This window comes from Pseudochaenichthys georgianus, chromosome 7, assembly GCF_902827115.2.
Source record: "Pseudochaenichthys georgianus chromosome 7, fPseGeo1.2, whole genome shotgun sequence".
NCBI lineage: Eukaryota > Metazoa > Chordata > Actinopteri > Perciformes > Channichthyidae > Pseudochaenichthys > Pseudochaenichthys georgianus.
Window position 1 is genome coordinate 14,516,821 of NC_047509.1, and position 11,640 is coordinate 14,528,460.

Here is an 11,640-nt window from a genome sequence, read left to right on the forward strand (position 1 = left end):
TGTGCAAAATAATCCAAGATGTCTTTAAATACAGAAGATAATTTCTTTATTTGTTAAGTACAATTTGGCTTGGCTGTTTTGTTTGAGCAGGTGCTATGCAATGTTTTAAGAATTTAACTTCAGTATCCTATAGGCCATTCTGGAGATTATTTCATTCTTTCATTTGAGCTACCATTATTATTATTACTGCAAATGTTTTCTTAATCTGAAGATAATAGCAATAAACGTGCATGTTTCTCCATAAGCCTTTCACTCATAACGTTCACATGGTTGTTGTTACATGCTACAGTATGAAGTCCATTCCACCCTGTTGGAAACAGTAGGGAGCGAGAGTCCAAGAATGTGTCCTTAGGTGACACAGCAAGTCCACATTTAGTCTGGCCATTGATCACTTGGGTGTAGGCTCATTAAGAACTATTAAACCATCAGCCATCTTCTTCTCGTAGTCCCGTTCCGATTGTTTTCTTCGGTAGACATCATCTGGAAAGAAAACAGAATAAAGAAAGTACAATGAGACATTCCACATGCTTTTTCTTGATTGTCGAGTTAAATGTTCTTCTATGAAAAAGCATACATATGAGTTATTCTGCAAAATAAAAAAAGTTTGCAACTCCAGAAAAGGCTATGGGTTCAAGGAATGAAAATAACAGATGAAAGTCTGTTCTCTGTAGAGGAAAACACTTTTCTGTATCCCTAAATGACCTTGGAAAACTACAGGGTAAAATATGCAGGGTAGCTTTTCTCCCCACCTCTTTTTTAAACAATAAATCATTTTGAATCCTTTTAGTTCTGCAGAATTGGCACATTTGAGCACATCTGGAATAAATGAATGCGAGTTCAATGAGAGTAAACATAAGGTTTATTTTCCTTTTAAAATATTTGTGAGGGATCCAGTAGCATTTAACTCTCTACATGGTTGCTACAGAAATATCAATATGTGATATGAAGCGCTGGACACATAATTATTTAATATAAAGTTATAATACATATTTATAACAATAAATCATATTGAAAGGGACCACATTTAATTTGAACAAATACTATGTATTGCTTTAAGTGCATTCAGTTCGTTGGGTACATACACTTCTGTAACTATTTTGAATTGAGGGGTACTTTTATAACAATATCAATTAGGATTTGTGTTGTCATATATTTAATTATCAACACTGAGAGAATGTAAAGCTATATTGTGGATTTAATTTTTTATGTAAGCAGCTGTAGGCTACATGCACTGCCATAGTCGGACCCACTGACTGTGCTGTGTGTATTTATAAGTACTTGTTCCACCTTTCTCTCAATTTTTCAATATTTCCTAATGAGAGTGGGGAGGAGAGGAAAGTTTGAGGACATGTTTGAAATGTCAACAAGGCTGCTTTGTGCCACATATTCAGACAAGCACAGTCCTAGGCAACTGTAAACAGACTGCAAGTTAATGAAACGTGCAACATGGCAATCTGTACGTCACGTTATATGTAGGCTAATGCTCTTATTTGTCTTTATTTACATTTAAAAGCCTTTAAAACTCATCATATAACTCACTCATCATATAACTCACATACCAAGGCAATGAGCAAAGATATGTTACTGTCATGCTAACATCAGCTAGCTTAAACACGAAGTTTAAATGTTAGAAACTAACTAGATTCACACTCACAGAAAGTCTCTTTTCCTATCCTCACGTTGATCATGATCCACTCCATGGCGCCACCGATGCAGAAGAAGATGGGGAGAAACCTGTACGTCCCTAGACTTTGTTTCCCTGGGACAAGGCTCAGTAAATATTGTATGTTGTTACTCTTCATTCTGGCTAACAGATATGTTACCCAAAACAGGTAATGTCAAGATAAAACTGTTTATAATGCAGGGGGGACTGGAGGGGCTATGGTGTTTCAAAGTAGCAAGCGCGAACCTCAACATGTCCTTTACGCTTGTTACAAGATCAACGGACGTGAGTAATGGGGTGCGCTCGTTTTGTCATCTGCAGTAAAGAAAAAGAACAGAACTTTCTAGAATGTATATAGGACTCTACGGTAGCTCGATGTTGGAGCATAAAACGAACGCACCCAGGAAACATCGTCACATCCGGTTGTGTTTAGGTGTCAAGCTCTACGCTGTAACTTCAAAATGAATGCAAAGAATGGCGCTGCAAAGAACTATAAAATACAGTTTTATCCGACGGTTAAACAGCTGAGAAGGGCATGTTTTCTCCTCATATAAAAGATGGGTTAAAGGTCGCAAAAATATAATCGTTTTTACAAAGGTCTATCCTGTGCAGACATTTGATAAATAATTGCATTTCAGAGTGAGAAAAACTTTTAAAATACGATTATAAACACAAAAATATTATCGTTTTTTTTTTTTTTAGACATTTGGCTCAATTTATTATTTTTGAAAGTCATTAGTTGTCGTGAAATTGCCATAAAGAAATAATTGCAATTACATGATATGTAGTAGAGGAGACTAGTGTATCAGTATTATGTCAAAGCTTTCGGTCAATAAAAGGCAGACCTTAGATGAGTGGTTATGAAATGTTAATTCAATATTGAAGGTACCTTCATACTTTTTTTGTCACCTGGTTGCTGCCAAAAGTAGCTACCAAACTAACAATAACCTGGGATTATCTGTCAGTTGAGTCCTGAGACCATGGACATCTTCATAATGTTTTCCTTTTTTGTGTCTTAAACATGTTATACATTGTAGTATCATGAACACAGAGAAATAATTAAAGTATAGTGCAAATATCAGTGTAATTGGATAAAGCAATGCAAATAACTGACAAATACATATGTTTTATTTAGGCTGGAATGATCAAACACATCACTGTTGATATGGGCTCTAAACTGTAACAGTATGGCATAATACTGCAAAGCCCACAACTACATATACAAACACAAGACCCTCAGACACATGCAACAATGACGAGAGGTCTTCAATTATAGTACCATACAAGGAGATAAGATAGGTAAGAAACTTATTTAAGATCTACTGTAAATTGGGCTAAAGATGATCATAATTTATTATGAAAAAAAGGTTCACTCCTGACAACTCAGGATTCAAAACAGTTATTTGTTTAGTGTCTGCAGTCCAAAACATGACCAAGACAGCTTATGTACGAGGAACAATCATTTTACAATATCCCCCTTCCCCTTAAAATTGGGATCATAAGTCACATTGATGTTAAGATGTAGATTTTATACCATTATGTGTAGGCAGTCTTAAAGCATGACTACCTGTTAATAATCACATTATTCTTGAATTCGGAATAACATTTTGCCACATTTGATCAAAACTATTCCTTGAAAAAGCAAGATTTCCACATTTGAGCATATCTGGGGTATTCTTGTGTCCCTTTATAAATACAATGAAATAAAAATCATTGCTCTTGTATATGGGGTCTTTCTGCTTCAAACAAAAATCTTTATACTCATAGTCGTCAATTAGGATATTTTTTAAGTAGTGGTAGTACAACTAAGAAAGTCTTCTTGCAATTGAAGGTGAATAAATAGAGAATTCCTATTTTCCACAGTTGTTATGCCATCTGCCTGGACTTTGAGCCTTGTCCCACTGTACCACCTTGGTCAAAAGAAAAATAAATGATTAGTAGCAGACATTTGAAACAGATTTCAAAATGTGTTGTTGTTTAAACAGGACATGGGTAATATAAAGACAAATCAAACTGCAGTGTCATGCACAACAACTGTGCTTTAACTCAGTCTTCAACTTTGCGAGCTGGTCTACAGAAAGTCCAGTGATGCTCCACCGTGTTCTCGTTTGCACGCTCACTCATATGATGCACACGGGTGTTGCGGATGCTGAATCCTTGTTTCATGATGTAGTCCATGAGGTGAACCCTTAGTGAAATCTCTTGGTGATAGTCACATGGTCCGAAGGTGAACGACACCTGGCAGTCTCTGGTGTCCATCATGTGTTTGCTCCACTTTGTGAAGTTGTTGGAAATACCTTCAAGCAGGCCGTGAACTTTTGTGGTTATGGTTAGCTGTGTGATGATAACAGCGACTGGATTTGAATATTTTGAAAGTTTCCGAGTGCTTGAGAGCTCCACGACCTGTTCATAGATGTCGGGAGGGTACAGAGGCTTGGGGTCATGAAGGCAATGGATCAACGGTTCAATCTGGTAGAAGTCCGCCTCTTTCCTTAGTAGGTCCGTCTCTGTGAAGTCGGCAGGAAGGGTAAGCTCAGACGTCCGCAGAAAGTTCAGGATGTACCGAAAAAGTGTCCCATCACGATCAATGAAATAATTCCCTTTGGAATCGCGAGTAGTGGGGAAATCTCCCCGGAACATTGCACCCAGCATGGAGTCTGGATAGCGCTGCAGGGTAGATAAACTGGTGGTGTACATGTGACCTCCCACATTCAAGGTAACGGGAGAACTCATCTAAAACAAAAGAGGAACAAGATAAGGATAAGAATTAAAAAAAGAAAATTATTTTTAAATTTGCATTACTATATACAGTAGTTCAATTACATGAACTGTGTGAATTTCAGCTGCCAAACTAGCTAAAATAAATGGAGTTAAATACAACGCCCCTGCAATAAATCATGGAGTTTGTCGTACTGTGTGTACAAATGTTTTGCATTATAGTGAGAAGTGTTTCTAACATATCTCTGGGATTAAATATTGGAAAAACACAATGCAACACAATTCAACAGCACCACAGATTCTAAAATGATCAAAAAGGTTAACTCAACACCTCACTACATCTGTTTAGATACAATCCCAACATGTCAACCTTACTGCAGGGAAGTTATGTGGTTGCATTGTTAGATGCTAGATGTAAAACTACTCTGTCAACAGAGTGATTTTAACTTTTCTTTCTGTTAAAAAATAAACCTCTTATTCTAGTCTGATTTCTATCCATCTCTTACCCTATGGCCCCAGTCTCCATTATCCATTTGTAGAACAATACCCACTTGGTCAGAACCAAAATAGAGAAGGGACAGATACGCTTTGGTTTAATTCAATTTCACCTGTGGAAAAACAGTCAAATTAACAAGAGCTGTCACAAAGTATGCAGAATATGATTGACACAATCATGACGACTCAGTAAAATCATCTTTTTGCAGTACAGTGAAATGTTTGCATAAACCACTGGTGCTCACTTTGTGGATTAAATGAACAAACACTATTCAGGCATTTGGGATTTATGTTATTTCCGGTCAATTTATGCAAGATACATGAATTGTAACTCTAAACTGAATACATGTTTCTTTAAGAAATATTCAGTGTTCTTTCTGTTAAACCAACAGTCATTATTTGTAAAACCGCAGGTCCATTTAGAAACTGTTTAAGAGCTTTTGATCATACAATATCATTTCTGCAACAATTATTTTTCCATATTGCCTGTATGTTGATATCAGTTAGCGGCAAACTCCATCTGCTGATGAAGGTAGTGTGAAATTACCAAAAGCTCCAGAAGTACCTGACATTGTTTTGTTAAAAAGCTAGTGTAAAAAAAAAGTAGCCTTCCAGTATTGCTGCATTTTGCTCATTTTTTCTATGAAAATAAAGCTGCATACGAGCTGAACAAAATGCATTTTAAAAGATGCATGATATTATTGTGTAAATCCAGCTGGGATGAACTGAGATTATAAGCGTTTAATGCAATACGAGCACCACAGTGGAAAGGTTTTGTCGTATAGCTTGCTAGCTAGCAAAGATAGCTAACTGTTAGCAATCTACGAGTCGTTGACGTTAACTGCCGTGTTTCTACTACGGCTGACGTCGGGATTAATTTATTAATAAATTAGACTACCAGGAAGTAACATAGACGTTTAAACAAAGCCTTACCGGAGAGCTTTCTCGGTTATTTGTCTTGTTATTTTGTCCAGATTACAGCAGTTTGCACGGTTCGTGTTTAACTGCACAGTCAGTGATGTTTGCCTCTGGTCGTACCGACTGCGGTCAACTCAGCCGTCTCTCAAATTTGCTTGGTCAAATGAGCAGTTCTTCATTTTTGAGTGCGCGATTTATAGCGCCTTTACGGTAATCGCTGAGAAGCGGCACTAACGCAAGAGTAGCACAATGCGTGTTTTTTCTGCTTCATGCGATACAAATTATTTTTACCATAAATTGTTAAAAAAACTAACATTTTACCTAGTTTGACTGCTACCAACAATAAAATGAAGTACTTTTACTGTCTTTTTTCTGGGTAATACTCTCAAATTCCCCTCCTGAGAACAAAATCATGCCACTTCTGCTATATTTGATGAGATAAAATGATTTTTAGCCATACATTCTTAATAAAAGTGATACTGTTGGACTCAGTACCGTAAAGATGCTATTAATCGCGCACTCAAAAATGAAGCGCTGCTCATTTGACCAAGCAAATGCGAGAGACGGCTGAGTTGACCGCAGTTCGTACCGGGCAGCTGTGCTCGACTCCAGGCTGCAGAAAAACTGCGCACACAAGGAGGGTGATTGAAGGGGGAGGAGGGGGGCAGGGAGGGAGGGGAGGAGATCTTGCTGCCTGCAACGACAGCCAGGAGGCACCTCTGATGCATGAATACACTCACACACATCCTACAAACAGTCACACACTGATAAATGCATGGCACCTTTATTATCATGATGCGGTTGACATTACAAATTCAACGCAATGCACTTTCAATAAATGCTTTAACACTGACCAGTGCCATATAGATATCTATATCTATCTATATGGCGCTGACACTGATAACCTTGCTTTTAGTGTACATACTTTTTCACGTATATCTGTTTACATGCATGACACGTACAGGGAGCACGTGTAGCATTGCAGGGGAAGGACATTATTGCAACTTGCAAGGCTTGAGTTTAGTAGGATTTCTTTGTGCCACCCCTGGTGTCTTGTTGCAGGATGATGAACTCAAGGATGAGTTTGGCTGTCCGACAAGGCCTCTCCATCACCACAGAGTGTCCACAGTTCTCCAGCAGGTCCACTCTGCATCCAGATAACACTTCTGCAATGACTGCCGCTCCAGAGACATCCACCACCTGGAAAAATGCAGGATAGATATTATGTTTATGCAGATATGCAACATGAAGTATCTTTATTCAGACCCAAGTTGAGAAACCTGAGCTGCCTCCTTCAGGTTACAAGTTTGTATACAGCAACATGACATTTGAGTTTATTAACTTTCATGTCTACAGTTAAACTGAATAGAAGTAGATTTCACATTATTTTAATGTGACGGTATGCATATTATTATGCATCATAAAACATATATAAACTATCCATATGTTTTCTTAAACGCACATGCACCCATGCATTTAAACTCGTATACAACCATATTTTACATACGACCACGCAACTCATTTAAGGATTGTTTTAAAAGCAATATCTCAATGTAATCACACTGTATTATTGGAACATCATACTTTACCTGATCTTTTTTCCCCCATATTACTTGTAAAGGTGCAGTTATCAGATGTAAGTGCTCCTGTAAGGCATATCTTGATGGTTCACCAACAATCTCCATAAAAACTAAATCAAAGAAAAGCAGGTTTATTTATATGGACTATACTGTATGCTTACATGGGAAATCGTAAGAATTTGGGAACGAACCTTTTTCGTAAAAAGTGTTGTGAGGCTGCCGAACATCTACCAAACCTTGAAGAATCTAATAATGACAGCACATGCATACACATAAATAACACAACCGTTAAATAATGAATTATGGTAATTATTATTATGTATATTTTCTGTAATCATTGATTGAGAGTGTATGCAAAGTGAAATCCACAATGATTTTGAATTTCATTTTTAAATTGTGACCTGCTGTGGGATTTTAAAGCGGACATGAGAGCAAAGTCTGAACATGTCCTCCATCTCCTCGGGGGTAGTCGGGATCAGCGGGATGTTTAATGTGTAATTGCTGTGCTCCAGGTCCTGCAGATGATTGTCAAATTTGGTCTCGCAGGGGTGTCTTATACCTGCAAAACAAAATAGGTGACAAGAAGGTGATAAGGTTAACTGGTATTTAGTTAGGAATAATACACAGAAAGAAAAAGGGAAGCAATTAAGGGTGTGTGTCATAATATCATGTCTTGTCTTTTAACTATTAATGATCAGTATTATGTCACAACTTTTAGAAATACTGGTAATCCAGTGAAAACATCTCTAAGTCATAGGCAGAGAGATGCTATGGATATGGTGGACATTCGTTCTTGCCGAGGTTCACAGTTGGATCCTTTTGAGTAATTTCCCACATCTTTCAATCTTCACACCTCCTGGTTGTAACCGTAACGCGGGTTTCCTGCGATGTCACAATGTCATCGGTAGGATTATTTTGTCAAACTTTGAAAAGCTCCCTCCAGAGCCTTATAAGATGTGAGAGAGCCTATTAAGGGTAAACAATATGTACTGGTATTCTTTCCACACACACGCTTACACACATACAGAGTGACTGACCGTCTGGACAAATGAGAGTCATGCTGCAGATCTCTTTTTGGTAGCAGGCTGCATAAACCCCGGCTACATTTCCCCCCATAGAGGTTCCAACCACATGGAAAGATTTCCTGTTTAAGCGAATGGTTTCCACAAACTAAGAAGAAATAAAGACAAAAACAGATATTAAGTGGAAGGACTCTGAGAAATGCAACCTTAATATTAATTCATCTTTCTTCGGTTTACCTGATGGATCCTTTTGACCTGGCCCTGAATGGAGTAATCTTCCGTGTTAGTCCGGGTTGTTCCCTCATGACCAGGCATGTCCACACACACTATGTGCAGATGTTTTGGTAAATACTAGAGCAGGAGATTAGAGAAAGTATAGCTTAAGACCATTAATGTATGCATTGAACCAAGAAACGCCAAGAAATGATTGGAATGACAATAATTGTGTATCAGTGACAAGTGCACTAACCTTGACAACACTGAGCCATGTGTCTTTGTGAGCAGAGAAGCCATGCAGCATTAGAATAGATGGTCTCATCCCAGGCTTTCCTCTGCAGGCATAACAGAAGCGATAACCACCACAGTCTGCATAGCGCACCTGCAGGCCCAGAGTCCTCCTCCAGTACCTGAAGAGGAGCAGGTACATACACACAGACATTATCAAGTGATAATGAGCTTTGATGCAATTTTTTAAGAATTCAAGCTGCCAATTTCTTTGATGCTAATGCTTGAAAACATTAAGGGTTTCATGTTGAGATTTAAAAGAAATAGACTAGACATTTTTGTCCATAAAAGTCACAGTAACCTCTGTGAAGGACAAACTAACACTATTTTACATTAAACTATTACCCTAAGATGTGTAAAAAATGTAAGTGACAAACAAACAACACTGGCAAAAAAACCACTCTGTGCTGCCAAACATGTTTTTAAATCAAAACCAGGCTATATTTTATGCAATACACATTAACACAGCTAAAATGATCGAAACATTTGAAATTAAAATGCCAAACTGAGGCACAATGGTTGATTAAATGTAGGCCTATTGTGTGTAGTGTATTTTTGTTTCATTGGTACTTGTTTACAATTATTATTTGGCGCTCATATGAGAGAATTCCCCTGGGGTATTAAACATATACATGGAAAGGCAAACAGAGTTATTGACTTTACCAGTAATACACCTTAATGAGTGCAGAGGGCCAGAGGAGGAAAGAAGCAACAAAAGCCAGGATGGGAATTGCCAGTGTTCCCCCTGCAATGATAAACAAGTTCACCACCTCTAGATCAGCTGCCATGGCTCACCTAAAAACACAGCACACAAAAGCATTGAACACATGCAGTGTCTCTTAAGCATCACATGTTGGGGGAGGGGGAGAGCCAGTTTATGTACAATGTTTTGTTGCTAAATAACTCAAAATAACATATGGAATATATTTATATGTGATGACAAACAGTTTCATAATTGTAAAAACTTACTTTTAAGATGAGTTTTTTCCCTCCCTGTGTCACAGGCAGAAACATGTGATCGCTGGGTTTCTGTTGATCACTTCTACGGGTTGCAGTTCATTTAAAGGTGTTGTTGATGCTTTGAGAGCATGAAGAGTCAACTTGTCTTACTGATGCTCTGAATAAAACTAAACATATTATTGTGGAGTGTAGTTAGTCCCGGCAGTTTGCTCTGGATAAACTCATTGATTATTACTCATCATTGGATGAAACCGGGCCACATTACTCGGTCAATCTTTTAAAGTGAACGTACAACAGGCCGATCGTTGCTTCAGTCCAGGCAGTACACTATAAAAATGTACACACTGTGAAATAGATTTACTATTTACAGCCTTTAACACTATAAGTCAGTAAAGTGAACACAATAAACCTACAGTAATGGATTTTACTGGTGATTATAATGATTATTGACCATGTATTAAGGGTTCACAAAAGGAAAAACATCAGATAACAGTGGCAACATTCCAGGGCTTTTCTTTGCACAGACCACTGGGTGTCATTACATCCACAGCATGTGAGATGTTAGCTGTGCTTCAGTTGACAGTGAAGCTTTGAGGGAATAGTGAACAGACTTTTTCACAGCCACTTTGAGGTTTCCTTTACTAAAGGGAAGAGAAACAAAACGGACGAACATTGCACCTCCAGATTTGCACAATAACGAGTCATTATACGTCTGGAAGAGTTTCAAACCAAAGCAAACTGAACAAGGTGTAGACCAAAGCCATATTTTAATGTAGCCTTTGTTCATTTATGTCATACAATTCTCATTAAATGAATACACTGGAAACAAAGAAACAAAAACAAGATATGTGAATTCTATATCCCTGAAAGCCACAAACAAAAATTCAAATACACAGTAAAATGTATACCTCAGCTTTATACCTGCCAATCATCTTCTTCTTTTTATTTATTGTTGCATCTGTATTAAATCTGTATTGTGAGTATAACACACAACTATTCCTTAAATAACTATTTTTTATTTGTATTCTAATATTTGCTTACTTAAGGTCCATACCACTGTTTCCTGAAGTTCCCTAATAGGGGTGAGGGTGATGTTTGGATGAAAGGATTTACATGTACAAAGTTAAATAAATAACTTACATAATAAATGTACTTCAACATGAATGAGTAGCAATGTAAATGTAAGCAAAATCAAGTCCAAGATCACACTACACTCCCATCTAAAGCAATGTGCATCTGCCATTCTGCTGCATCTCTGGTCCACTGCCGATGACCTACATACAAACTAGAGCAGAATAAATGGACACTGCAACTCTGCAGAGAGGCCCGGCTTGCGTGGGAATGATTCTCACATTTGGGTTTATATAGGGCGAAGAGGCTGCTCACATGTCATCCCCAGGTTGTGGAGCTATGACCTTATAAGACATTGCAAAATTGGAAATTTAGCAACAAGCTTCTCATCCTGTTGAGTAACATGCCTCCCCATCCACAGACCTATTATAAGTGTGGTCTGCATGCTTAAAAAGCGTAACCGCACGGAGGGCTTCACGCCCTGCGCCCTCACTCCCATTGCTCCCCGGGCGCTGTACAATAGCTGCCCACTGCTCCTAGGTACTAGGATGGGTTAAAAGCAGAGAACACATTTCCACTGTGTGTGCTGGGTGCTCTGCATGTGTGACCATTAAAGAGGGTTTCATCCCTCCCGATATATATATGTGTATATATATATATATATATATATATATGTGTAATCTTCCCGGAGAAGTGAAGGCCCCCACAG

General features: G+C 38.1%; 3 protein-coding genes across 5 annotated transcripts; all 3 read right to left on the reverse strand.

Annotated features, from left to right (window-relative positions):
* Positions 1-29: 29 nt before the first annotated feature.
* On the reverse strand, positions 30-1,962 carry LOC117450014 (ubiquinol-cytochrome c reductase complex assembly factor 5). Its single transcript, XM_034087971.2, has 2 exons — positions 1,655-1,962; positions 30-480 (listed from the first exon to the last, which is right to left on the reverse strand). The coding sequence occupies exons 1-2, from the start codon at positions 1,800-1,802 to the stop codon at positions 389-391; spliced, it is 240 nt and encodes a 79-aa protein (XP_033943862.1). The 5' UTR covers positions 1,803-1,962; the 3' UTR covers positions 30-388.
* An 807-nt stretch (positions 1,963-2,769) lies between these two features.
* On the reverse strand, positions 2,770-5,972 carry kctd6b (potassium channel tetramerization domain containing 6b). Of its 3 annotated transcripts, XM_034087933.2 has the most exons (4): positions 5,810-5,972; positions 4,888-4,989; positions 3,693-4,396; positions 2,770-3,573 (listed from the first exon to the last, which is right to left on the reverse strand). In XM_034087933.2, exons 2-3 carry the CDS (start codon positions 4,912-4,914, stop codon positions 3,710-3,712), a joined length of 714 nt encoding a protein of 237 aa, XP_033943824.1. In that variant the 5' UTR covers positions 4,915-4,989; positions 5,810-5,972; the 3' UTR covers positions 2,770-3,573; positions 3,693-3,709. The 3 variants fall into 3 exon arrangements, with proteins under 3 accessions (XP_033943824.1, XP_033943823.1, XP_033943826.1); XM_034087932.2 differs by having other exon boundaries at positions 2,770-4,396; XM_034087935.2 differs by lacking the exon at positions 4,888-4,989 and having other exon boundaries at positions 2,770-4,396.
* An 804-nt stretch (positions 5,973-6,776) lies between these two features.
* abhd6b (abhydrolase domain containing 6, acylglycerol lipase b) lies at positions 6,777-9,959 on the reverse strand. Its single transcript, XM_034088048.1, has 9 exons — positions 9,870-9,959; positions 9,564-9,695; positions 8,866-9,022; positions 8,634-8,747; positions 8,412-8,544; positions 7,776-7,933; positions 7,566-7,620; positions 7,384-7,484; positions 6,777-6,994 (listed from the first exon to the last, which is right to left on the reverse strand). Exons 2-9 carry the CDS (start codon positions 9,686-9,688, stop codon positions 6,815-6,817), a joined length of 1,023 nt encoding a protein of 340 aa, XP_033943939.1. The 5' UTR covers positions 9,689-9,695; positions 9,870-9,959; the 3' UTR covers positions 6,777-6,814.
* Positions 9,960-11,640: the final 1,681 nt, after the last annotated feature.

What these genes read in the sequence shown, in the direction of transcription:
- LOC117450014 (XM_034087971.2), bottom strand. Translation starts at nt 1,802, where the DNA reads ATGAAGAGTAACAACATACAATATTTACTGAGCCTTGTCCCAGGGAAA. An exon ending in GATAGGAAAAGAGACTTTCT is followed by an intron (nt 481 to 1,654) that starts GTGAGTGTGAAT and finishes TTTTCTTTCCAG; the next exon opens with ATGATGTCTACCGAAGAAAA.
- abhd6b (XM_034088048.1), bottom strand. Translation starts at nt 9,688, where the DNA reads ATGGCAGCTGATCTAGAGGTGGTGAACTTGTTTATCATTGCAGGGGGA. An exon ending in CTCATTAAGGTGTATTACTG is followed by an intron (nt 9,023 to 9,563) that starts GTAAAGTCAATA and finishes GCTCCTCTTCAG; the next exon opens with GTACTGGAGGAGGACTCTGG. An exon ending in TATGGGGGAAAAAAGATCAG is followed by an intron (nt 6,995 to 7,383) that starts GTAAAGTATGAT and finishes GCATTTTTCCAG; the next exon opens with GTGGTGGATGTCTCTGGAGC.
- kctd6b (XM_034087933.2), bottom strand. Translation starts at nt 4,914, where the DNA reads ATGGATAATGGAGACTGGGGCCATAGG. An exon ending in ATGGAGACTGGGGCCATAGG is followed by an intron (nt 4,397 to 4,887) that starts GTAAGAGATGGA and finishes CTTTTGTTTTAG; the next exon opens with ATGAGTTCTCCCGTTACCTT.